This window comes from Aulonocara sp. 'chitande type north' Nkhata Bay, linkage group LG15, assembly GCF_057382095.1.
Source record: "Aulonocara sp. 'chitande type north' Nkhata Bay isolate Kocher_YH1m ecotype deep benthic linkage group LG15, A_spYH_male_GT1.1, whole genome shotgun sequence".
Classification (NCBI taxonomy): domain Eukaryota; kingdom Metazoa; phylum Chordata; class Actinopteri; order Cichliformes; family Cichlidae; genus Aulonocara; species Aulonocara sp. 'chitande type north' Nkhata Bay.
The window spans coordinates 36,038,925-36,065,484 of record NC_141358.1 but is presented as its reverse complement, the minus strand read 5'-3'; the positions used below and the strand labels follow the sequence as shown (position 1 = coordinate 36,065,484).

Here is a 26,560-nt window from a genome sequence, read left to right as displayed (position 1 = left end):
CGTTGTAAGTGTTCCGTAGCTCAGAACGTTCACAACGTTTTAAAAGTAGATGAAAAATATATGTTACCTGGATGTAACTTTAGTTCTCTGTGTTCATGCGTTGATCGCACTTACGAAAGATGCAGCAAAGCATAAATAAAGCTCTTTTCCTAAATCAAAATGTGTTTTTTGAGATGAGCGGGAGAAAGACAAGCTGGACAAGCTTATATAAAGCTAATAATAATAATAATAATAAGTTTATGTGGTAAAAAAAAATATATATATATGTATGTATGTATGTATTAGAGATGGACCGTGTGTATTTGTAGCCTCGCTACCAATCCAGCATTTCATCTCCGAGGAAATGATCCCAGAGAGAAGTAAAGCAAGTGTGTAACTTCATCTCTGAATGTTTATAAAGCATTCCAGCGTTAAGCTTAACAACGGATATATGGAGCGACTGCCTCTCTCTCTCCCTCTGCTCATAGCTGGACTGGCCATCGGCCCACCGGGCAATGGTGATTTTTCGTTTTTATGGGCCGATGATTTTTTATTTTTTTCTGTTAACGGTATAAATAATGAAAGGTGGTGGATTGGTCAGATGCTGGCCAGTGTGTAAAAATAACTCAGTTGTTTGGGGGTGGCTATCACAGAGCTTCCACAGATTCAGTAACATTAGCAAGTGGTGGAGGCAGCAGGTGGATGAGGGAAAGGGGAGGCAGGAGGAGAGATGTCAGTAGTACAATCATCCAGCGACGAGAGGATCTGTGTTCCAGCCTCAAATAGTGCTCCCGGTGATGACAGGTGATTGTTGTCAGGTGTGTGTGTGGGCCAAGGGCGGGAGCCCACAGTGAGCTCCGCCCAGGCAGAGAGGGAGAGAACAGAAACAGCAAATGTAGCCTTGTGGGGCCGACCGGGCAGGCACGGAGACCATGACAGCGCCAGAAAGAGGAAACCAGCGGATGTCGTGTTAAACAACAGCTGCAAGTTTAAGCTTTATCAGCTGTTGTTAGAGTTTATTTAATATTAATTTCAAGTATCAGCTGATGTTTGCTGGAGCCACAGCTGTAAAGCTGCTGGTCATGATATCGGTTTGTATATCTGGTGAGAGGGAAACATGAAGATGAAACCAGGAGATGTCCTTACTGAATCATCAGAGCTGAACAGGTGATGGAGAAACAGGTTTACCTTTTAGGTGACTTGAATGAGTTAAAGGGAAGTTATGAACTGTTTCTGAGAGACAAATAACACCAGGATCCTTTTTTACGCTGACATCTGGTAACTGTGCAGGGGCGGGTCTAGCAAAGTTTTGCCAGGGGGCCAGGTAGGGCATTAACAGGGAAAGGGGGGCACAAAGAAATACGTTCTTATTCTCGTTTAAAATGTCTAGCTTTTAATAAATAATTATCTGAATCTTACACCCAAAGTTTTAATCTGATGTAAAATGTATAGAAGTCCATTACTGTATATAGTAACTATTAAGTCTAATATACCCTAGTAAGCTGTAGTACTTTTTCCTTTGGGAAGATACCATCTGTGCAGTCTGCAATTCTGTTGAAGAAAGATGTTGAATCTATTTAATTACTCTTGAAAAATAATTGATTTCTGTGCATTTGTTTTCACACTGCATCAAATTAAAGTTGATTATTTTGATTAAGCATCATGAGGTGGGGGTGGTTCCCTATTTTTTTTTTTTTTTTGCTGGGAGTTTTAGAAGCCTATTAGTTAGGTTGCTTACTCTTTAAAATACCAGAATAGGAAGGATGGAGTAGGTTTAAGTTTTTTAGATTGATCAGTTTTGCTGAACTATTAAATATTTTGGGTGCAGTGTATTTTTTGCATACAGGTATAACAGAATAGCTTTAATGTTTGTTTGTTTGTTTTTTAACTTGAGTATGAACTTATACAAAAAGCAGCAAGATATTAAAAAAACAGTTATATTGATTAAAAAACTCACTATATCGGATTCATATCGGTATCGGCCGATATCCAAATTTATGATATCGGTATTGGACATAAAAAAGTGGTATCGTGCCATCTTTAATATGTATTAAGTATTATTTCAGAATAATTTGCACTTTTTGCTTTTGCCAGTGACTGAAGGAGAATGTAAGGCTGAAAAGCAGCTTGTTTAAGTTTTAGCTGTGTCTGAACGGGTTTGAAATATTACAGAAACTTAAGCTTAAAAATGTGCAGATTTTTTAATGCAATATTGTATTTTCTTCAGTGTACACTGTAATACACTGTGTTTTGCATTCCTGACTTGTATGAAATTCTTAAAGCTTATAGTCCAGTTACACACAGTGGTAGAAATAAAGTAAGTATATTTACATATAAGTATATTAATATAATTCAGAATTTCAAGACATGCTTGTTTTTTTTCAGTATTTTGATTTTATCTTAATTTCACCCCAATACATTTATGACTGACTGATACAATGATTAACCCAATACATTCAAACCAGTTTGACATGGGTCGACTTACACAGATGTCAGCTGTTAGACATTATTCTTAAAAGTGACTCTCTCTTACAAAACTTGTATTATTATATTCGTATTAGAAATAAACCACAACAAAGACTAGAGAGAAGTACCAAAAAGTACATACAAATTTGTTTTTCACAGTGTTCTCTCTATCTCTCATTACCTTTGACTCCATAGTTTTATCTTACCAAGCCTTTGACAGAATAATAGTGGGTAATAATTCTTCTGTGCTGTTACTCAACCATAATTGTGATAAAACTGCTTTTACTTATGTGTGAATGGGTAGTGTAAAGCGCTTTGGGGTCCTTCGGGACTAAGTAAAGCGCTATACAAATACAGGCCATTTACTTGCATCGAAATGCTACTTAAAATGTCTTTGAAGTTTTCACTTAAGCAAAGCACTACAGTTTTTCTGAGATGCTATAACAAACACAGTATTGACAAAAGTCAAAGAAAATATGAATCTTCAGCGATTGCTACTATCGCCACATTTTAGATTAGGATCGTGTATTTTATGCCACATAAAATACATCCTAGCCGGGAGAAATCTGTGTACTAGTAAAAAGTCTTTGTAATAACAGGGGTCATAAAGATCCACTTTATTTGATGGGATGTGCAATCCAGCAGTCTTGAAGCCCATGTGGGACACAGGACCAAGTCCTGCTTTGGCCAGACATATCCCCATGTAAACGTCATCAATGGGAAGAAGGTTAATGGATTTTGACATTTTGTATATGACCAAAGCTGTATAGTGAGACAGGAGGTAGCCTGCACCCCCACAGTAAGGAGGGTATGAGTCGGACTCATGCACCTGAACAGGAATATAGTACTTGCTGTTATTCCCTCTAATAGGCCCTTTTCCCTGGATAAGATGGCCAGTAAAGAGGTGCTGGCTTCCGTCATTGTCCTTGAGGCTTTGCAGATACTCGACCATGTTGTCTGTGTTGGCAAAGACGTCGTCATCACCATTCAACAGGAAGTGGGCATTGGGACAGTTCCTTTCCATCCATTCAAGAAAGAGTATCTGCTTCAATGTAAGGTTGTAAAATGTGTCACTGAAATCCCATTGGAGGATGTCGTTGTGCTCCTGTTGCTCCAGCTCCAGGAGTTTGTTCAGCCTTTCCTTCTCAAACCCGCTCTCTGTCGTTCCTGAGATGAAGATCCGTCGAATCCACACACCGTTGTGTAACCTCTCTTCACCCCACGTTTTGCGCAGCACCTCTCTGCGTTCATAGTTCCCCGGAGAGCTTTTAATGACCAGAAGAAGAAAGACTTCTCCAGATTTATCAGCTCCTCCACATTTGTCCGGAATGTCCAGTAGCATGGGGAAGTGGCGACAGTGGCGATAGTAGAGGAAATCTTTGATATGCTGAGGAAGTGTTTGGAATCCTGGGATGTTGGCGGTAGATGTGTTTTGTTGACATTTTGGCCACGAGGACATATGAGAGTTTTTCATAGGTGTCTTCTTTTGAACGCCTTTGCTTCTGGTAGTCACAGGTACAAAGTCAAACCCACGGTGGAAAAATCCAACCCTCCAAAGAAGGAAAATCAATAAAAAAAGAACTCCAGCTATCGGGAGATTTTTTGACTTTCTTATTCTCATCCTTTAAACTCTGCAAACCAAAACAAGGAAGAACTCTAACAACAATAACAGCAAAAAAGGTACGCATCAAAACCATTAGGACAAGTAATTACTAAGGCACAGCCGAGGAACAAATCAGTTACTGACTCACCGACCTCATTTCAGTTTTCTCTAACTGTCAGGTTGATGAAAATAGATTCATCTTTTGCTATAATATCAACAGGTGACACATATATTTATATTTTTAAAATAATAACCACATTAACTCATACAAACCTTAATGCAGTGAGATGTGGTGAAATGTGATAATTGTCTGATTAGCTTCATCAAAATCCAGATTTAATCCAAGTTTCAATTTCCCAGGACAGGCATAGTATGTTGATCACTTGAGAATTCAAAATTCACAGTTTAGTTTTGCAGTTTCTGTATAGTTTAAATGTAAGCTAGTCACTTCCTAAAAAAGATTTTATTCTGTCTGCTGCCACACCTTAAACCTCATAGCTGCAAGAACGGATGTTTGTTCTTGCGCCCAAAGATATGAGGGTTGCACCGAGCCGACTAGGCGGTGCTTGCATTAACGTAGACAGGATGTGGAACAGTTTACCTCCTCACGTCAGACTCTCCAAAAGCCTAGAAACTTTTAAAACCACTCTTAAAACTCACCTCTTTTCATTGGCTTTTAGAAAGGTTTAATTTATTTGTTTTATATATTTTTATTTTATTTTTATCAGCGAGGTGTTATTACGAAATTGTGTTCTATTGTATTTTTATCTGTATTTACTGTACAGCACTTTGGTCAGCCTTGGTTGTTTTTAAATGTGCTCTATAAATAAACTTGACTTGACTTGACTTGACTTGACTTGATAAAGAAATATATCTGCTCTGACGTTTTCAAATATTTTAATGGGATAGACTGTGCACTCCCACATTTAATAATATATGTATTTAAAAAGGGCTAGATTTACAGGTTTTAAGGTTCTGATAAACAGACAGAAAAGCACACTCTCCATGCTATTCACTCTTTCTCTTCACCATGGCCTCAGTACTCTTCTCTCTAGTTTTTATTTTTCTTACCCAGGCCTCTTAATTCTCTCCACCCTCCGCACTTACAAACTGCACTTGGGTAAATGTGATTAGCTGACAACACACCAAAACAACCCTGTTTCACCTAATGACTGTTTGGGACTGACCTCATTTTTATTTAATTTTTGTACTAGACTGTTTTGTTGACGATTTTCAAGCTTAGCTGATTGTTTGATTTCTAAAAGATGAAAATCATAAAACGATTCCAATGCTACCTTCTGATGGCCTTCGAGTGTACTACTACTAAAAGATTAAATATTAATATTAAACTTGAAAGTTTACATATAAAGTACTTGGCTTTTAAAAAAAAAAACCCTAAACCTATAATGCCCTTTGTATCATATTTGATTCATGAGATTCTGAGACCTCTATCTCATTAACATGATCAATACTTGCCATAATTTTTTTTGTCTAAAATGAACATTGTTGTTAACAAAAAGTTGCCAAAAATGACCAGTGTATCATATGCAATACAAAAAATATATAATAAATATAATAATAAAAATATATCAAACACAACACAATATAGCAAAAGAATTGTTATGGATTTTGTCATCAGGGTTAATAAACATCTCAGTTCCAAAAAATCTTAGTTTTTTGATATGCTGGGTCTTAGAGGGTTAATGACTGTTTGGGACTGCACTGATTTTTATTTATTTTTTTGTACTAATCTTCTGCTTGTTTTGCTGATGGTTTTCAAGTTTAGCTGATTGTTTGATTTGTAAAAGATGGAAATATTGAAATACTGAAATTAAACTTGAAAGTTTATGTATAAAGTATTTGGCTGTTTTTAAATAAGGAGAGCTCAAACAAGCTGAACCAGCACAGGCAGGTGCCCACTTAGATGCAGGAAAAAGCCACATTAAACTGAACTGTCAGTGCTGTAATTGTTAATAAAAATAAAAGTTGAGACATTTTGTATAAAAAAATTTGTATTTATTTGTTTGTTTTTTCATTCACATACTGTCCAAAGTGCTGTGGTTGTCACGGTTCTGGGCCAGTTTGACCCAGTATTTTGAGTTGTTTTGTTTTGGTGTGTTTTTGCATTATGGATTGTTTTCTTATTCTCTTGTAGTGTTTGTGGTGGTGATGATGATTATTATTATTAGAGTTTCATGTTTCTGTTTATCCGTGTTTAAGGATTTGTTGTTTCATGTTTTATTGTGAAGGTCTGTGTCTCATGTGAGTGTGTTCAGTTCTACTGCTCCCCTGTCTCGTTAGTCCCATTTCTCCCAGCTGTGTCTCCCTCCTGTTGTCCATTCCCTGATTACCACCCTGTGTATATTAGCCCTGTGTTTTCCTGTGCTCAGTGTTGCGTCGTACCCTCAGATCCTGCCTGTGTGTTCCTGTTTGGTTTCTGTTTTTGTTTCATGCCAGCAATAAAAGCTGTGGTTTTCAGTTACATTTTGTCTCGGAGTCCTGCATTTGGATCCACATTTCCACCTGCCCGCACACAGAGCCCTGGCAGTTAGTGATGGGCAGATGAAGCTTCATGAAGCACTGAAGCTTTTCATCCAATTGGTTCATCCCAGCGCAAAGCTTCTTGAAGCTTCATTTGCTCTAGTAGGACACCTACTGGACGTAAAAATATTAGTTGGCATGAATTTGAAGAGTGTGGCCTTTTGCACACAGCCTGTAAATGTCAACAACAAAAGGAGTGTGTAAAACATCTATATTGTAGTGATGGCAGTATACTGTGTATATTTATACTGGCAGTATGGAAAATGATTATTTGGAAATGCTTAAAATGGAAATGATCATTTACTGTGAGGTGAGGTGTGGTTGGGGTGTGGACAGTGGTTGTGCTTTTGTAACGTTGAGGTATGGACAGCAGTCCTGCCTGTTCACATTTTATTCTGTAAAAACTAAATTTTCACTGCTTTTATGACCTTTTTAGTGGGGAGAACATAGCTGGGATTTAATGATTTAACAAATCTTTTGAATCCTTTGTCCTCCACAATGCTAAATGGCTGTGAGTCCTCAATCACCATGCTGACCAGGTCTTCATCTATTTGAGATTGTTCTCCTGAGGAAAGACAATAAAGACAAAGGACAAATATAAATATCACACACGTAACTTATAACAGTTGTATAATATTGTTATATCATTTAGTAACATTACTGCATGCTATATTATCATTGCATTTGATGGCTCACCTGGTCTTGCTCCACAATCGGTGTTCCCTTATTCTCATGCAAAGCTCTGTAGTGCCTAAGCATGGATGAGGTGTTGTTGTTATATCCCAGCTCCCTGGCACATAGCAAACACTTCACCTTGTACAAAAGTCAAGACAGCTTAACATAAATTGTATTGCACCATCAGTATTATGAAAACACATCTTCTGTAGAAATTTACATACCTTGTTGGGAGGAATAAGATCAAAATGTTCCCACACAGGGGAGGACATCCTCCTCTTCTTAGCTGGCTCCATTCTCTCCTGACTTTCTCTCCTCACTCTCATAAACCTCCAAACTGTCTCCAAACTCTCACTAACCGCAACTCTCCATCAAACACCCACATTTTTGAATGAAGTCTGAGGGGTTTATATCGCTGTCATATCTCGCGAAAAAGTTGGAATCGCTTCATGAACCAGTCACGTGGTACAGCCGGGCAGCGAGGCTTCGCACGTCATCATTTTCAGCTCCTCCCATAAATGAAGCAAGCCTCGATACGCGCATCGCGGAAACGCCCCCTCCATTACTCAACACACGCTCCGAAACCTCGATACAGAACGTCCCATCACTACTGACAGTGGTTTTTGGTTCAGATTAAAATGACTTTCAGAGCTTGTTTTGTTGCCATGTTTGTGTTTCCTTTATACCAATCTTCTTGCTCAACACTCTGAAATGGTTGAGTTGTAAAAATCGTGTGTGAAATTAGGACGCCAAACAAGACTGAATAGCAGAATAGCAGATTTCCTTACTTTTTGCGTTACGTTTATATGGACTGTTTTTCCACTGTAATAAAAAAAATGTTTCTAATGTTTTCACATTTGTGTCATTTAAAGCTGTTTGTGGAGCCAGTATGCAGGACTCAGAGGCAGAACTGAACTCAAAAGCAGCTTTATTGCTTAAAGGAAAACTACAGACTAGGAGACAAGGAGGAAACTGGGAACGGAAGTAATAATCAACTTAATAATCAACTAGGAGACTGAAACACGAGGCAGACATTCAACATGATGGAGTTTGCGACAAATGACAAGAGGAGACAGAGAGCTAAAATATACCCTGGGTAATCAGGGAGATGGAAAACACACAAGTGAACTAAATCCACCAATGAACCGAGGAAGGCAAAGCATAGCATAACACACAGGGGATAAGGGACTATCAAATTAAAAGAAGGAAACAAAAGCAGGGAGGGAGACCCAGACACAGGGAACAGATAAAGAAACTAATGAACTGAGAAGCTCTAGGAAAGAGAATATAATTTCTTAAATCCAAGAAAAATAGAACACACTGAAAATACTGGTTCAGAGGCCGAGGACCATGACAGTTTGATTAATCCATTTCCACATTTTAGTTATTTCATGAGCATTAGAGGAGAATATATAGATCAAGATCCAGTATGGCAGAATAGGTGTAACATTGCTTGTGCAATCGTAAGATAAAGAAACTACATTGTTTCTTTAATTTAAGGTTTTAAATATGATAATAAAACTCAGTACAACACAACTGGTTCCAACCAGATTCTCCTCCTCAAATGAACAACAGTGTAAGACATATTACACAAAGACTTCTGGAGCAGTGTCCTTTGGAGAGACGAGGCCAAAGTGGAAATGTTTGGACATAATGGACAACACCACTTTGGACAAAACCAGCACATCAACACAAACACCTCTTACCACCTGTCAGCACAGGGGTGGGGAGGTGATGATTAGGGCTTGCTTTCCAGCCACAGGACCTGGGCACCTTGCAGACACTGAGGTGAACATGAACTCCTTTATACCAAGGTATTTTAGAGTCAAATGTGAGGCCCTCTGTCTGATAACAAGAGCTTGATTGAAATTGTGTTGTGCAACATCACAGTGATCCTAAGCAAATCAATAACCACATGTCTGAAAAACAAAAATCAAGGCATTGCAATGATTCAGTCAAAGTCTAGCTGAACCATTGCAACACCATGCACTTCAAGTCGACTGAATTGTTGTGGCGGGAACTTAACAAATGCTGCAAATCTCAAGCTTTTGTAAAATCATATTATCTTGCAAAGAATAAAGAGGCCCTTTTATCTTTATTCTTTAAAGGTAAACGAGGAAGAAGATAATAGAAGGAAATAGAAAATGCAATCTAATTTTACTAGAGACCTCATTTATCCAATCACAAATATTTTCATGATGCACTTTATTCTATGCGTGGGTGACGTATCTGACTTTTACACGAGGCACTTAGTTATACACTGAACCAACAACCAGTCTACTAATCTACAGTTGCACAATATATACTATGTACTCAGGAGGATTGTGTTTCAGGAAGTAGACTGGTGTTATACTGATCAGACCAGCGTTTCCTGACTACATATCATTGTCTCAAAGAGCAAGATAATGAACTCCAACGTGCAAGTATAGTGGCGATAGAAAAAAAAAAACATTGTACAAAGGAGTATGTGTGACGGGGCGTGGTCAGCTGCCAGGCCCCCCTCATGGGTTTAGTACCGATGATGAGTGAGGCTTCCTCCTGACATACAAACACTCCAATTCAAGGAGTTCAAATGGTTTATGTTCCAGTTGCCTTTTGATGTTTTGATTATGTTTTGATTATTGTACAGTGTGTCCTGCACTCGAAGCCACAGATAACCTGGAATCAAATGAATTTTCAAAATGCTACCTCTCCATTTTCTCAGAGCAAACAAATTTATCTGATACAGTGACTTCAACACTGACTAATAAAGGAGCCACCCCATATTTAAATAGAAAAGATGTCCTGGAGGTGGAGTCACCTAGCAAACCCTCATCAACACTGTGGCAAGTGAAGCTCTCGCTGTTGCACAGACAGCTGATGCATGTTTTACTTCTATGCATGAAACAGTTGGGAAATGCTGCTCATGTTCTTACTTTCTGCAGGAAGAAGTTCGAATGCACACATTCAGATCATAGCAGAACTGATAAAATACAAGTCTGAAAAGATGCTGATGGGACACAGCGTGTGACTGGAGTGCTGTGTGACAAATTGTGGTTTCTTCGTACCTCGCAAGTCAAATGTTAGATCTCGGAAGTGACGGAAGTTAAAAAATAATTTTAAAAAAGGGTTTGTTTTGCTTCTTAGCAAGTATGACTATTTGGGCATTCAAAAATGGCTGATGTGGTGCATTTTTGCCTTTGGAACATGCTAAAGAGTTCTTGTTAATGATACACACTTTAACACTTTTTCCAGACAATTGACTTTTATACAACTTGCTATTTTCTGGTACATGAGATTTGGAGGGGCAGCAAACAGGCAGGCAGTTACCCAACAAGGAAGTCCTTGTCCATGCTGTCATTTCCATAGAGTGTTTGAATCAGATTAGCAATACCAGCTATCCTCTTCAGTCTACCCGAGAAAATGCAAGTAACTATTTGAACAGTTATTAAAGTAACCTATTTGCCATTAAAGACATCCTTAAATACCAAACACTGATTGGGCAATGCAAAGCAGGTGCTGAGTTAAAGACCGAAAAAAGGGCACAGTAACCGCCGGCCCACCTCTTCCCCTGAGAGGGAAAAAAAACAAGCCTTGTAGGCGTTGCTTTCAGTTAGCGTTGCTTTGTCTGTTATGTTGGCTTTCATCCTCCCTTAATTTAATTCTTAACATCTTTTAAAAAACCTAACGAATTTAAAACGGACCCAAACAGTCTCCTCACATTCCTCCACCTGGTGTTAAGTAAGGTTAGGATTATATAACAATTTTTTTTACAGACATGAACAAAATCCAAGGCAGCTTATAAATATTTATCCCAATGTTTATTACAAAATAATCCTCCAAAATGTCTTGCGCAGGTACACCCAAACAAAAAAGGTCCAAGGAAATTATGCGTACATCTTATTTAAAACGATTGTGTACTGCCAGTGTATGCAGTTCACAGTTACCATTTAAAGCTGTTTAACCGTACAACATATAGCCCCTTACTTAGCAGCATTAAACCCAAACAGATTTGAACATTTGTGCATATATTCGATTCAGCATACTGAATCTGCAACAACAGATATTGATTCTTAATGAAACAGTGATCCTGCATTGGATTGCCTACTGGCAACTACTTGTAACGGCTTTTACCGACACCCAGTTGTTATGTTCTGCAACACTGATGTAAGGCACAAATCCCTTTGTGTAACAGAAATATTGAGGCTGAAACAAACAAAATAAAGAAGGCTTAACAGAACAAAGAGGATTAAGAATATAAAATATATATATATATATATATATATATATATATATATATATATATTACACCTTTTATTCTTAAGAAACCCTGAGAAATTATTTTGGATGATATCTGCGGCAACACAAGCGTCAGATCTAGAGCTGGGCATTGTTCAGAAGTTTACAGGTACAATTAAACTGCAGTGTAAAATTTACCAAATGTAGAACTTAAAATATCAAACCAACTCAAACATGAGTTCAATCGTTCTTTTTAGGTGATGAATTGCATTGTTATTTGTCCTGTTTTATTTAATGTATGTATTTATTTTTGGAGAAGTCTCAGTATATTTTAAGCACTTTGTAACTTTGTGCAGAAAAACAATACATAAATAAAATGTTTTCATATCATTGCTGTATTTTATTGTAAATAAATACCCAGCTCTTATAACCAATTTAACCCGCAAAATGTACTTTCCTCCATACAATCGTAGCATGAAAAGACCCATACAGATGAACCATAGTACTCTGCAATGCTTTACATTTGAATTGGTTGATTATATGTCATCTGTTCATGATTTTCACACTGGCTGGCACGCGACATACAGAAAAACTCCAACAGAAAGTATGAATTAAATATTACAATCAGCTCTTAAAATTCACATTTGATTTACAGGCAGCTAACATTAACTTGGTAACTCTCCTTACACCTGGCTCATTTTCTACGTGATGGAAATTCAGTAAATTATGCAATATAGAGCCAACTTTTCAATTCTTGGCCATTTTTCATGTCCTTAATCTCAGGACAAGGTAGCTAACACACGGCTGCACTCTAGCTGGCAGCTTTTGTCTACTAAAACATGGCCTTTATTAGTCTGTATCAGCTGTAGCTATGCTGAACTTTATGTGATACTAAAATATAGAAAATCAGACCCAATGACCTTAAATGTGGACTCATTTTCCAATGAGAATTCTCAAAATGAGGCGTAACTTTACACTTGATGGCTACTTAAAATTCACATTCATTCTTTCTGTGCAGTAAGTGGGCATTTCAAGCAAAAGAAAAATCTAGCAATCCAACCAGTATACCTATTAAGTAATATTAGACAATCTGGTAAAGAAAGGTACAAGATTTGGTGAGACAAAGACAAAATATAATGCATTGTATTGTAACGCAACAGCCAGTCCTGCCTGTTCAAATGTTGTCAACTCATTTAAGGTATGTGCCAGTCCCTTCTGTCCAGCAAAAGTTTTTTCTCTTTACAGTATGTGAAACAAACACTTACATGTTCATTTGAGCTGGAAGCAGGAGGAACCGGAACATCACTAAGCTCTATTATTGCCTAGAAGTTAAAGTTTGGTGCTACAAATGTTTTTGGCTGGAGAGACCACATCTTAGATTTGGATCATGTACTCTGTGCCACATTAGATACATCTGAGCTGGAAGGAATCTGTGCACAAGTAAAACCTCTTTATAAAAGCAAGGATGGTATTGGTCTAAACTGTGGGATGGAACGTGTTGTCCTGCTGTCTTGACGCCCATGTGAGAAGTGGGGCCAAGTCCTGCCTTGGCCAGACACATCCCCATGTAAACATCATCAATGGGAAGAATGGTAATAGACTGGGACATATTGTAAATGACTGAAGCTGTATAGCCAGAGAGGAGGAAGCCCCCGCCACCACAATAAGGAGGGTATGAGTTTGACTCCTGCACCTGAACAGGAATATAGTACTTGCTGTTTGGTGATCTAATAGGGCCAACATTTTGGATCAGATGGCCAGTAAAGAGGTGCTGGCTTCCATCATTGTCCTTGAGGCTTTGCAGATACTCGACCATGTTGTCTGTGTTGGCAAAGACGTCGTCATCACCATTCAACAGGAAGTGAGCATTGGGACAGTTCCTTTCCATCCATTCAAGGAAGAGTATCTGTTTCAATGTAAGGTTGTAAAATGTGTCACTGAAATCCCATTGGAGGATGTCGTTGTGCTCCTGTTGCTCCAGCTCCAGGAGTTTGTTCAGCCTTTCCTTCTCAAACCCGCTCTCTGTCGTTCCTGAGATGAAGATCCGTCGAATCCACACACCGTTGTGTAACCTCTCTTCACCCCACGTTTTGCGCAGCACCTCTCTGCGTTCATAGTTCCCCGGAGAGCTTTTAATGACCAGAAGAAGAAAGACTTCTCCAGATTTATCAGCTCCTCCACATTTGTCCGGAATGTCCAGTAGCATGGGGAAGTGGCGACAGTGGCGATAGTAGAGGAAATCCTTGATAGAATTAGGCAAAGAGTTGAACTCAGTGATGTTGGCAGCAGATGTTTTTTGTTGACATTTTGGCCATGAGAATACATATGTGCTGTTTTTGGTGTTTTGCGTCAGTCGGCTGTGGTCCTCTCTAACATCTACGTGGAAACTTATAGTTTTATGGTCAACAAAATCTTTGCAAAGGTGAAGGAGCAAAAGCCCGAGTGCTACCACCATCAATACATTTCTTGCCCTGATGGTTTTCATCTTCAAAACTCTGTAGCGACAAGACAAAAGACAGAGATTAATTAAGATCAGAATGAAACTAGACTAACTTATTGAGGAAGTTATTGATTAGAAGCGAGTACAAGCATGCAGTGAACACAAAGATGTGAGCCAAAGCCTTATAGATTTACGTACTACTTGTGCAGTGCATAAGACCCTCGCATTCTTCTTGAAAGTTCCTTTAGGGTGATGTGGTTAAACCCGCAACTGCAGCATACATTGCACTGACAAGGGCATAACTTGCAGGGAACTTGCAATTTGTTTTGTCAGAGTATTGCTGAACATAAACCTATGTTCCCTTTATTAGCTAACAATACAGTGGTTTTTAAAACACTTGTTGACTTGTTTGTATGTTACAATTGCTCTCTATATCTGTGGCATAGGCATAAGGTGAAATTATTTTTCAGAATATGATCCTTTGCTCTGAATGTGGTTTTAAGAGTAAACTTGTGATTTCCTGAAACATGAGGACAGAGTGCACTTTAACTCTAGAATGATCACGTACCAGTGTTAGCTCAGTGATCGTTACAATGGGCCTTATTATAATGTTACCTTTGTCTTGTCTTGTAATGTGATACTGTATCAGTAAGGGTTGTGTCACTTTGGTGTGATCGTGTTTGCAGGCTGAGATCTACACTGAGGTTTCACCTGTTAAAATCAATCCTCAAACAGCTTAAAATGCAGCAATGGGTGTTATATTCCTTCCAACAGAGCTAATGCTGGTGCCTTAATGGTAGACCGTGTGGTGCACATGGGTTGACCATTCAAAGCATTCATCTTCCTGTTTTAAATTAAACAGAACATGTGTTGTGTTGAAAATATTTGTGCATGCACACAAAATGCGACACGCATGTAACAGCATATGTTTTTCACACATCCTTTTTACAGTACAGTTGATGTTTGTTTTGCAAAAGACTGAAGCATCATTTTAATTATCAAATTCTTTGCTGTAGCCCTGACACCTCATGGGCTGTGGCTTAACACTTATGCAAAACTAACATTTTGGTTTTAATTTGAAATGAAGGCAACACCCTCCCACGAAAAAACATACAAAAACACTTGGGCAACAGGAATGCAAACTCACCTGCACCACGACATGACTCTCAGAGTGACAAGCCAGCAGGAGTGAGGAGACCGAGCTTCAGAGCAGACATGAAGCAGCTGGACATGTGCCTGAAAAATCCACACACAGGATGCTGTCACACAAAATAAAAATAAATCAAATGTTGTTTTGTGTCCTCAGAATGGATGGAATATGTTACATAGGCGGTTTCTGACATTGAGTAATAAAACCACACAGTCATTCTGAAAGAAGCATTAAGGGGGGGAAAAGAAAGAAAGAAAAGGAAGTTCCCGGTCCACACAGGCTTTTGTGTGTTTTTTAAATGCAAATCTGACAGCAATAAAACTCAAAATGTGCAGTGTAACAGTGTTCAGCAATCCTTAAGCATGTTAGTGCGGTAGGACAGCTGCGGCAGATTGCTTTATGTTGTTATTAACCTCCTAGGACCTGGTGTCCACATATGTGGACATCACATTTTGGGTTATTTAGACCAAAATACTCAATTTTGCTCAACATGGGCCTGATTTCTACTTACAAGGACATTATATTGCTACTGTTCTATCAAAATTTTAAACAAATATCCTCATATGTGGCTCTTATTTTTCTTTTAAAAAAAATCTGGTAATTCTTTGTTTTTACATTAATTGGGCCTCAACATGCCCAAATATCAAGGAGAAATTAAAAATGCATGTCGTGGAAGAGTTCGGGTCTTAGGAGGTTAAAGCAGAATTTTCAGTGTTGACCATTTTAACTGTTACTAGTTTTCTTCCTCTTTGTCATGTTTCGGCTGTGTGGCAGGCAGGAGAGGACCCAAACGCAAACTCACAGAGACAAAAGGTAAACTCAAAAAACACAGCTTTATTGCTGGCGTGAAGTGGGACACGAAAAACAATACAAAATAAACTAAACTGAGAAAACTAAAGCACAAAGAGCCACAGGGAAAAATCACACAGCTATGATGGAGACTACGACACTGACAAAGAGAAACACAGGGCTTAAATACACAGAGGGATAACGAGGGAATGAGACACAGAAGGAGGGCACAGCTGGGAGAAATCAGGACTGGACGAGACAGAGACGCAAAACTAGAAACACTCACATGAGGCATGGACCTTCAAAGTAAAACAGGAAGTATCACACAGAGACGCGAACTAGACACAGTGGAGACAGCAACTAAGAAACAGAGACAAACCATAAGGCAGAGGTCTAAGAACCAAAATACACAGAGGGAAATACTCAGCTTTGAACACAAGAGACTAGACTAGAGGGAGTAACAAAAGACCAACCATGAGAACATAATGCACAATGCAGGGTGACAGAAAACAAGAAACTCAAACATGCAAAGACACACCATAAACAGAACAGAGGGGGCACAGAGAGACATGAAGGGCAGGGGAGACTTAACATGGGTTGAAACACAAGGGGGAACTAATAAGCAAATCAACATAGGAGGCCTAATGAGCTAAACATACTATAAACATCAAAATGAACTAAAACTCAAAACACTGGGTCCTAAGACCCAGGATCGTGACACTCTTTTGTTTTGCGTGATTTTTGTGTAGTTGGCACAACATCAGGGTAAAGTCAGGAACAATGGGCTTAGCTTTGGATTCCACAAAAATGGACTGGAAAACGGAAGTTAACTGCACAGTGTCGTGAGTATTTGATTTGTGACAGCCACGACATCAAAAACAATTAAAAAGATGAATAACATATAGGCCTATTTTAAAATTATTTTTGCTGTGTGTGAAAGTGTTATTTACTAGGATCGCTGAATATTTCTATGCTTATTTCAATTTCCTGTTACAATACAAAGGATAATTGTTAACCAGTTACATACTGTGCAGACTCACGAATACAGAAGGCTAGTTTTGTAAAAAGCAAAATGATAAACAGCAGTCAAATTAGTCTTCTGGACAAGGTAGAGAATGATTGCACAGGTTTTAAGTACACTTGTCTGGTTAAGACTTTCACTTTTAATGTGGTTTTTACTTTGTGGTGTTTCTACTTTCAGACAATGAGAGCTCCTTTCAGTCTTGAACATGTCCAGGTACAACAGTCATTTGAAGAGATTTAGAAGATATGCCTATTTACTTTTTAATCTGCAAGTCCGATGGTTATTATATATATTTCTTATTAAATCCTTTCATAGTGTATTGTCATCAAAGCATCAGTAGCCACAGGCTGTAATCTTTTTGCCAAATATTATATTTTATTTTTGTTGTTTGGTCTTTGTTGTCTGTGTTCTCCAGTTTGTTTTAAGATGGTGCCATTTAGTATTTAGTTAATATCTGCCAGCTCCATCACACAGAAGGCGTATTAAACAAATGTAATTTTTATAAACCATCGGGAGATTAAAAGAAGCATTGGTGAACATTTAAGTCCATTTTTTGATTTTTGATTTTTTTTTTTACATAGTGTCATATTGTTGAATGGACAATAGTCGAGCTTTAAGCGACGATTATTAGTTTGTAAAAGGAATTTTTAAATTCCTTTGGCTTCCACAAACCAGACAGAGTTTGTGGAAGCCAAAGTAAGCAGAGTAAGCAAAGTAACACGTCGCGCATGGCTGAAGCATCAGAAGACATTTATCTTTAGCTTTCGTCGAGTTCTCATATAGCGAGTCATGCCTAAACTATTGTAAACTAATCTAGGGGACAGTTAAGATTCATAAAATAAGAGATTTTACAAAGCGACACTCCAAAAAAAATTTTTTTTTAAACAGCATTTGTCGTCTATGCGTAATTTCTCAGGAAACTGTGTTATTATAGCCAGTAATATATCCCAATTACGCCGAGTACAAACTAAACATGTGATGCTCCCTATGCCAGATCCCGTTACTTTACGGAAACTTTATTCGAGGACGCGCACGGGCACAGAGACAGCACTTCGCGAAGCTGCTGTGTACAGTACTTACAAGTTTAAGAAGATCGCCCCTCTCCTGTGTCTGTAGTGAAGTCAGACTAATAGTGAATCCAGAATCCGGTGGCTGAAAAGCTCAGGTCCCTGCACTGCAGGGCGTTGTTCTGTCCGCCCCGTGCGTCATCTCCTCATCTATTGCCTGTCGGTAACGATCTGCGATCATCCCGCTATGACTATTTTCTTTCACAATTTCAATTACTTTGACTGTTGATTAATAACAAATATCTATAGAAATAATATTACTTGTGATTATTATAGGATATATGATATTATAATACTTTAAATGAAGTATAAGTATTACAATATCATTAAGACGCTGCTTAAATAAAATGTACTATGATTACCTAATAATAAAACCTTAAAAGTAAAGGTTATTCCCTATTAGGTTAGCTGTAGCTGTAGGAGGTGGAGCACGTCATCAACTAATCAGAAGGTTGGTGGTTTAATTCCTGGCTGCTCTGGTCTGCATGTTAAAGTATCCTTGGATAAGATACTGAATCCACTGGATTTTGAATGCGTGTGGATGTTTGATAGAAAGTACTTAGAAAAAGTGCTTGGGTGATTGAGGTATTCACCATTTATACATCCACTAGTAGCATTTTACACAACGCAGTCTAAGGAAATCCTTTAGCAGAATTTATGAAAGATCACATTATCCAGTTAAAGATTTGAGCTTCCTTTTCAACCAAATGGTCGGGCATTGCACAGCTACAAGCATTTCACCCCACCCCCCCCCCCCCACCCCACCCCCATGTCATACTGTGTATGGCTGTGTGTGTGTGTGACAAATAAAATTTGAATTTGATTTGAATTTGAATTTGAAATGGGACACTTAATATAGTTAAAACTCTACTTGCAGGGTTAGTCGTATCTGTAGAGACAGTACTTCGCTGTAGGACACAGCTAAATATCACCACAGTAAAACAAGAAGACCTTAACTCATGTGGATGGTAAAATGCTTTTAAGGGCTTGGCCTTGAGATTTAAATATTTCCCTGCACTTTGTCTTCAAAAGCTTTTTAATCCCTTTCGGATTTATCGTGAAAATATTTCTTCATCTTTCTGTTTTGGTTTTTTCTGTCTATACAACACTTTTCAGGCATGCTTCTGTGTAAATTTCAACCAAAATAAAAGGAAGTTCTTTCTGAAAGCCTGTTCTTCCTCGTTGGAGTGCTGCCATGACCATTATTACTCTTCCAGTGACCTTCGTTGTTTAAGCGCTCATGGTCTTAAATTTCCTCTATTTTGCACACAGTTTTTTGACCGGGGCTAGAAGGACTCCAAACGCTTTCAAGGACCTTTTGTACATTTTAAAACTCATTTTCCACGCTGCCAAGCATCAACAATGATAAGTCAAACATCTTCAAGAGTTGAATACTAAAAGTGTTCGCACTCCCTGCTGATTCCTGACAGAAAACACCTGATCCCAAGTTCCCCTTCAAGTTTATGTTTAATCCCAGAGGCTGTCCTACTTTGCTATCCCCACACGTTGAATGATTTTTAATTGAATAATTTTGCAATTTTGAATTGATCGAGCATGTTTGCCTCGCGTGTTCAACCTTTAGCACTTGGGTGAAAAAATTACAAATATTTCAGTTCATATTTACACTGAAATGTACATGTTTACGTGAAGCTTAACAACTAAACATAGAACGTGAACCTCAAGGTTTAGTTGCCATCGGCCTTGGGATTTTTTTTTAGTCAAGGGTTAAAAGTGCTGAGTTAAGCATAGCATAAAAATACTGCTGTAGTATATGGAAATATAAATGCGGTTATAGTTTCTGCTGTCATGACACTAAAGCAATTTGGAGAAATGAAAGAGAAAGACAGGGAAGGGGAAGAATCTAAAGCTTAATCTTACCAGACTAACTGCATTTCACTGTGAAATATGGATTAAAAAGTCACCAGTGCTAGGACTGAATGTATTATGCTCTGTGTGAGTTTGCAATACCTGATGTAATATGCTGTGTAATCTCTTTTAAAGACTGAAACCATGCACAGCTCAGTTGACTACGAATCTGGAAAAATATGTGGCTGTAAGGTGATATGCAGCTTTTTAGTCACCAGATGTCAACTCGGGTGAATACCTGCTGGAGAATTCGGACCTGTATACTAAACAGCGCACTCCACCAAATGAAGTGATATCTTATGGAATAGTGGGGTCTACCCCTACAGCAGACTATCAAAGTCATTTAAATATAATGGGCAAGTATCAACTTTAAATCTCCCCAATTACATACAGACCAATTGTCTGTATCATCAACTCGGTCCCCTATAACATGTCAATGTTTCTGGCTTCAATCCTCAATCCGTTAGCAGGCAGCTCTAAACACCATATCCAGAACACCTTGGATTTTTTTGAGAAGGTGTTGTGTTCTGTAAACACACATGGATCAGTGTAATCAGTCTGACTCTCATCATCCATTGGAGCATAAACTGGGTGTCATCAGGACACTACAACACAGAGCAAATTACATCCCCACAGACCGAGTGGCCAGGAAAGCAGAAGAACATCACATCAAGAAGGCCCTGAGTAGGCCCAGCTGAACATTTGTCAAAGCCTTCCCAGCTTTGGCAAAAAGAAAGCTCCAAGGTATCCAGGAGAGAAGGACAACTGCTGCCTAAGCACTTTAGTGATCCCTTGTGTGTCAGGAGTACGGGAACAGCTAGGACGCATTTGAAACTGATCTCACAGCCCATTGCTGTTATATCTTTTACTATTTTACTTGCTATGATTGAGCATGCATCAAGACTTTAAAAAAAATGGAATTTCCACAGGACACACAAGGCAAAATAAAAGTAACATATAGAAATGTTTACAGTAAACACTGTTAAGAACTGGGAGCACCAGTCTAATGACAGGAACTGTTGTGAAGTCCTCCCCCCAGACATTAAATGTGAAAATGACCTTTTATTTTCCTGGTACAGAGCTCAGATAAGGCCATATAAACATTTTCTTTTATCAGGCATCAAGCAGTGACATGAGTGTAAAGAAAATGCACAGAAAATGCAACTCTCTTTCAATAAACATCTATTTTAAGGACAGTTTTTAAAAATTGTTGGTAATTTATTACTTAACCTTTGAGGCTAACATACTGCAACATAATAGATGCAAGTTTTGTTGTATTCATTTGTTTTTATTAATCCCAAGTCATTTGGGAACAGAGAGAATACATTTTCCTCTTGGCACATGTCAAAACCTGCTCACATTTTATCCAGAAACGTTTGATTTGACCTTCACCAAAACATCGTGTCAAGGTCGTTATTCCTTAGTACAATTTTGCTTTAGCGGGAAATCTACAGTGTAACCTATATGGTAACCAGAAACCCCTTTTAGCCCTGCTTGGTATGTCGCAGTCGCATGTGACACATACTTAAAAAAGAAGGTGTCATTGGCAGGCATTCATTATTTATAATTCACTGGTGTCAGGTGGAAGATAAGCATCACGATGGATTCACCTGAGGTTAAAATACCTGGGTTGGACATCCAGGCTCCTTTTCAATCGCATGAATTACTTACATACAAGATACATACAAAATGAAAAAGAAACAGTGGTGCATGTGGTAGTTGTGAAACTACCAGGCCTGAAATTGCATCAGTACAAAGAAACTTTCCACTTCCTCTTCCTGCCCTCGTTCACATGTGCTAGGTTTAATTTTTTTGCACCACATTTTAACTTTTGAAGGCAGCTTGAGGCTGCAGCACGTTCACAGTACACAGTGGTCATGTATGAGATGCACTTAGCATGGGGATTGGGCTGTGGTGTCATCTTCTTCAAAGGGATGGAACCATGCATCCATTTTACGCTTGAGTCTCTTCTTAAGCTGAAAGCGGCGCTGGACTGAGGTAGAATTGTAAGCTTGGGTCTTTAGTTTGCTGTAGTAATCAGAGAACTTGTTAAACAGGAAAGAAATCGGCATGCCGTTGAGGATTATCCCAAAAGTAATGCATCCAAAGGCCACGATGCGGCCCAGGATAGTTACAGGAACCACATCCCCGTAGCCCACAGTGGAGATACTGACCTGAGAGAGAAAAGGGGAAACAAAATCCTATCAGAGTTATTTTTGATTCTAAGAATGAATTAAAAGTTTACACTAACAAGTAGTACAGCTGGCCTTGAAAATGTCTGCTGAATCGACACTTACTTGTTTAATTTCACTTCAAAAGCAACACAAAGACATTATCTGAAGTCTGCAGTGCAAGTATAAACATTAAAATGTGTAACTTTATTGGACAGTTCTGTACAATCATGCTGCTTCTTCCATCAAAACCTACACCCTAGCCTCTTTGTGGCTCTAGCAGGTGTCAAAATACTTAAGAAAAAGCACAGACAGCAGACCACTTCCGTTGACCAGTGTTAGGATTGCCATCTTCTAATTCTTTATGAGAAAACAGTTTGGGCAGGGTTTGCCTTTCATGAAATGACATTTAAGAAATTTATGCAAATAGACTAAAAAAATGCTGAGAAGAATTTAGTTTTTTGCTGAAAATGTTGAAATGTACTCACTCACTTTTTATTATTATTTGTAAATATGTGTACAAATGGTTGGTTTTTTGTACTGTTTTTATCAATAAATCTCAGCAACAAAGGACATACACCCATGTCTGTTGATTTCTCCCTAAGATGGCAAACTGAAACACTCCAAGTTGGTGACTTTTGGAGATTTATTTCCCTGGATGATTGAGAATGCATCAAGACGAACACAAAAGGAAGTTCACAGCTTTTAGCAGCTCCCCCACCCCCTCATTCACACACCCCCACTCCCCTCCAGAATTCCCAGATAACAACCTAATTTACATATGAATGACTAGCCAATTTAGCTTCCACTTGGCTGAAGCTAAAGCCTAGCTAAAAGCCATTTGGCTGGAAGGCGGGTTTTTAAAGGTAGAAAGGTAGAAGCCTGGCCGGCTGGTGTTGAACCTTCCTTTTATTAGCGCACATAATAGGCAGATGTTTGCTTAGAAAGAAAAAGTCAAAGGCAGACGTGGAGATGTGGAGTTTATAGCTACAGACAGTGATACTTACTGCTGCCCACCACCAGGCGTACGGGATACTGCTGATGGGAGAGCCTTCGGTTTCCCTTTCTGCTGAATGCAGAAGAGCAGAGAATGTGAAGATTCCCAAGGCGATAAAGAGAAAAATGCAATAGGCCTCCTGGTAGCACCTCCGCAGAGTAAATGCAAAGGCCCTCATGCCGGTCGAGTGGCGGGCTAGCTTCAAAATCCGAAAGATCCGCAGCAACTTGACAATTTTGAGGACGTGGCTGAGCTTACTGACCCGGGCCATGGCCCTGAGGTCTTCTTGTGCACTCACATCCTCGGAGTCAGTAAAGGCTTCAAAGATGATCTGGACAAAATAAGGCATGACTGAAACCATGTCCACAAAGTTAAGTCCGCTCTTCAAAAATAATACAATGTCAGGAGTGGTGATGAGACGAATCAAATACTCAAAGGTGAAGAACACAATGGTGACGATCTCTCCCCACTCCATGTAGGTTTTGTCATCGATTCTGTACGACTGTAGTTCTTCCACAGTGTTGAGACACATTGAAGCGATGGACAAGAGCACGAAAAGGTTAGAGAGCAGAGTGAAAGTCTTCGCAAGAGTTGACGAGTACGGATTCTCCACAATGTTCCACATAGTCATCCGAACGTTCCCAAACATCATGTCCTTGAAATAATCATCATTGTACTTTACCTCGACCTCAGCCATTAGTTCTCTTTCCACCTCCAGGTTCTCCTTCAACTCATCTACCTTCTCCTGAAACACCATCCAACAGCAGAGCTGTGTGTCCTTCAGGCTCAGGCCCCAGTATGCAATTTCTTCCTCAAAGCTGATGGGACACATTTCCACTATGATCCAAAGCACTCCGGTTGCATAGAAATGGCAGATGTGGTGAAAGAAGGCAGGATCCCGGTCAAAGAAGAACTCGTTGCTGCACACAGAGTAGTCATCACAGAGGGTGAGGAGTTTTGCCTGGTCCCGGCAGAGAGCTAAGGAACCTATTCGAGTGTTAGGATATCTAACTGCACACATTCTTGGAATGTAAAACACTTTCCCTCCTACATTTAAGTTCATGTTTTGCTGGGGTTTGGGTGTCTTCTCACCTTTAGGGCAGTCATCTTTAATCCCAGGATAGTCCAGATTCTTCAGTGAGCTCCACGCTTTGGCTGTTTTTTCCTGAGAAAATGGGAATGTTTTATTACCCTTTGTGCACTTTGAGAGAGAGCTGACACTATAGCAGGAGCTCTGCAAACATGTTTGCAGCTGAGCGTTCTCTGAGCAAGCCATATCAGCTGTGGTCCAAGACAGGAAATGCAACAGAACAGAAAGAGGAAAACAACCATTAAAAGAAAGACTCTGAGAAAGGGATGTAATCAACACATGGTAAATCCACGAATATCTGATCCTGCAGCCACTTCTGACATCCCAGGGAAAACGGGGTTTTCCTGTTTGATGGCTCAGCTGTGGCTGATATGGTGACTCCTGGAAGTTAGGGGACAGAAGGAATTTCCTCTGTTTGTTACAGCAAAGACAACACATTGGACTTTACGACCAGAAGATCAGGACAAGCAGCAGGGATTTTATCCATTTAATCTCATTGGGACCTTTCCAGGTGCCTTTAAGTAGTTGTATATTTAGGTGGGAGGGGCATGGAGGGCAGGATTAGTAAACAAAGTTGCTTTAAGGATTTTGAACCTACGCAGGTACGGGGAAAACAAGCAAACCTCACGCAGTAAGGCCTCAGCCAACCAGGAAGTGTAAAACCAGAACCTCCTTGACGTGTAGACAACAATACTAAACACTGCACCACTGTGCCACCCTCAGTGGTCATTTTTTTTTAAATTAATATTGAAATCACAGCATCTAAATTTTATACACATAAAATACAGGATAAAATGAAATGGAATGAATACTACAGAATGTACATAAGGTGCAGTTGCAGTCTGGCAGTGTGAGCAGTGTGACAGTTCAACTGTTTAAGAGGGAGATGGTGAGGGGAAAGAAACTGTTCCTATGTCGGGTGGTCCTGGTCTGCAGGCTTCTGTACTGTCTGCCAGAGGGCAGCAGGTAGAGAAAGTCTGTGTCCAGGGTGTGAGGGGTCTGTGATGATTTTCCCCGTTTCCTGGTTCTTGAGAGGTACAGATCCTGGATGGAGGGCAGGGGGGCGGCGATGATCCTTTCTGCTGCCCGTACAGTCCGCTACAGTCTGCTCCTGTCCTGTTTAGTGGCTGCTCCATACCAGACTGTGATGGAGCACAAGACAGACTCAATGACTGCAGTGTAGAACTGGATAAGCAGCTCCTGTGGAAGACTGTACTTCCCCAGTTGTATCAGGAAGTACATCCTCTGCTGGGTGTTTTTGAGGATGGAGGAGATGTTGGTCTCCCACTTCAGGTCCTGGGAGATGGTGGTACCCAAGAACTTGAAGATCGCCACAATTGACACCGGGCTGTCTGATATGGTTAGGGGGAGCAGTGTTGAAGGATGTCTCCTGAAGTCCACTGTCATCTCTACAGTCTTCAGCACAGATGGCAGAAATGTGGAGTTTTACATAAATAACTTAGAGTTAACCTGACATCAAAACTTCAGTATCTTTGTCTTGAACCCAACAAGGTTTATCAGCCTTAATAAAATGCAGTCCAATTCTTCAATTTCTGCAAAACAAGTAAGTAAAGTTGTATTTATATAGCACCCTTCAAGACAAAAATCACAAAGTGCTTCACAGAAGCTAAAACAAAAATAAAAATAAACCAAAAGCAAGTTTAAAAAGATGAGTTTTTGTAACTAATTAGGTTAATCAAAAACACATCAGTAACACGACTGGGTATAAAAGGAGCATCTTAGAGATGTAGAGTTTATCAGAAACAAATATCAGCAGAGGCTCACCAATCTGCAAAAAAGAACAACAACAAATCAGAGAGCAATTTCAGATTAAGAGAGACTTTGAATATCTCTTTTACAGTGCATACGTACTGTTGTCAATAAGTCCAGAGAATCTGGAGAAATCTCTGTCCACAAGGGACAAGGCTAATACTTGTGATCTTTGGGCCCTCAGGTGGCATTGCATTAAATGAGAGAGATTACTGTCTGTGAACACAGTTCATAGTGCCATTCAGATACAGGTTAAAACTCTATAATGCAAAGAAGAAGCTATCAGTTCTATTTGTATGGCGCCAAATCACAACTACGGTTGACTCAGGGTGCTTTATATTGTAAAGCAAAGACCCTACAAAAATACAGAGAAAACCCAACAATTCAATGAACCCCTGTGAGGAGCCACTTGGTGAGAGTGGAAAGGAAAAACACCCTTTTAACAGGAAGAAACCTCCAGCAGAACCACACTCAGACAGAGTCAACCAACCATTGTCATATACGTGTGCACTTACAGTTAAACTGCACATCAGTCCACTGAAGCAGAAAAAAATCTTCCCACACAAAATGAGCACAATGCAGCACGGTTATCAGGATAGACTGTGGGTGGTTACATTCTCTGCATGCTACACTGATGAGGTTTGAACTAGTTCACTGACTTAGTAAATTATTTATGAATGTAAGTGGATGTGAAACTTAAAACATGCTTTGACT

General features: G+C 39.3%; 3 protein-coding genes and 1 long non-coding RNA gene across 8 annotated transcripts; all 4 read right to left on the bottom strand.

Moving 5' to 3' along the window:
• LOC147313559 (N-acetyllactosaminide beta-1,3-N-acetylglucosaminyltransferase 3-like) lies at positions 1 to 4,540 on the bottom strand. The gene is made up of 2 exons (XM_086263210.1): positions 4,322 to 4,540; positions 1 to 4,076 (listed from the first exon to the last, which is right to left on the bottom strand). Exon 2 carries the CDS (start codon positions 4,064 to 4,066, stop codon positions 2,930 to 2,932), a length of 1,137 nt encoding a protein of 378 aa, XP_086119336.1. The 5' UTR covers positions 4,067 to 4,076; positions 4,322 to 4,540; the 3' UTR covers positions 1 to 2,929.
• A 2,428-nt stretch (positions 4,541 to 6,968) lies between these two features.
• Positions 6,969 to 7,769, bottom strand: LOC147313558 (uncharacterized). The gene is made up of 3 exons (XR_015124949.1): positions 7,489 to 7,769; positions 7,286 to 7,402; positions 6,969 to 7,154 (listed from the first exon to the last, which is right to left on the bottom strand). It is a non-coding gene; the product is annotated as an uncharacterized LOC147313558 (long non-coding RNA).
• Positions 7,770 to 11,543: 3,774 nt separating this feature from the next.
• Positions 11,544 to 18,077, bottom strand: LOC147313557 (N-acetyllactosaminide beta-1,3-N-acetylglucosaminyltransferase 3-like). 5 transcript variants are annotated; one of them, XM_086263206.1, is made up of 4 exons: positions 17,966 to 18,023; positions 15,070 to 15,158; positions 14,634 to 14,766; positions 11,544 to 13,977 (listed from the first exon to the last, which is right to left on the bottom strand). In XM_086263206.1, exon 4 carries the CDS (start codon positions 13,965 to 13,967, stop codon positions 12,825 to 12,827), a length of 1,143 nt encoding a protein of 380 aa, XP_086119332.1. In that variant the 5' UTR covers positions 13,968 to 13,977; positions 14,634 to 14,766; positions 15,070 to 15,158; positions 17,966 to 18,023; the 3' UTR covers positions 11,544 to 12,824. The 5 variants fall into 5 exon arrangements, with proteins under 5 accessions (XP_086119332.1, XP_086119330.1, XP_086119331.1 ...); XM_086263204.1 differs by lacking the exon at positions 14,634 to 14,766 and having other exon boundaries at positions 17,966 to 18,077; XM_086263205.1 differs by lacking the exon at positions 14,634 to 14,766 and having other exon boundaries at positions 15,070 to 15,181; positions 17,966 to 18,037.
• A 3,633-nt stretch (positions 18,078 to 21,710) lies between these two features.
• Positions 21,711 to 24,262, bottom strand: LOC147313556 (potassium voltage-gated channel subfamily V member 2-like). Its single transcript, XM_086262949.1, has 2 exons — positions 22,997 to 24,262; positions 21,711 to 21,992 (listed from the first exon to the last, which is right to left on the bottom strand). Exons 1-2 carry the CDS (start codon positions 24,260 to 24,262, stop codon positions 21,711 to 21,713), a joined length of 1,548 nt encoding a protein of 515 aa, XP_086119075.1.
• Positions 24,263 to 26,560: the final 2,298 nt, after the last annotated feature.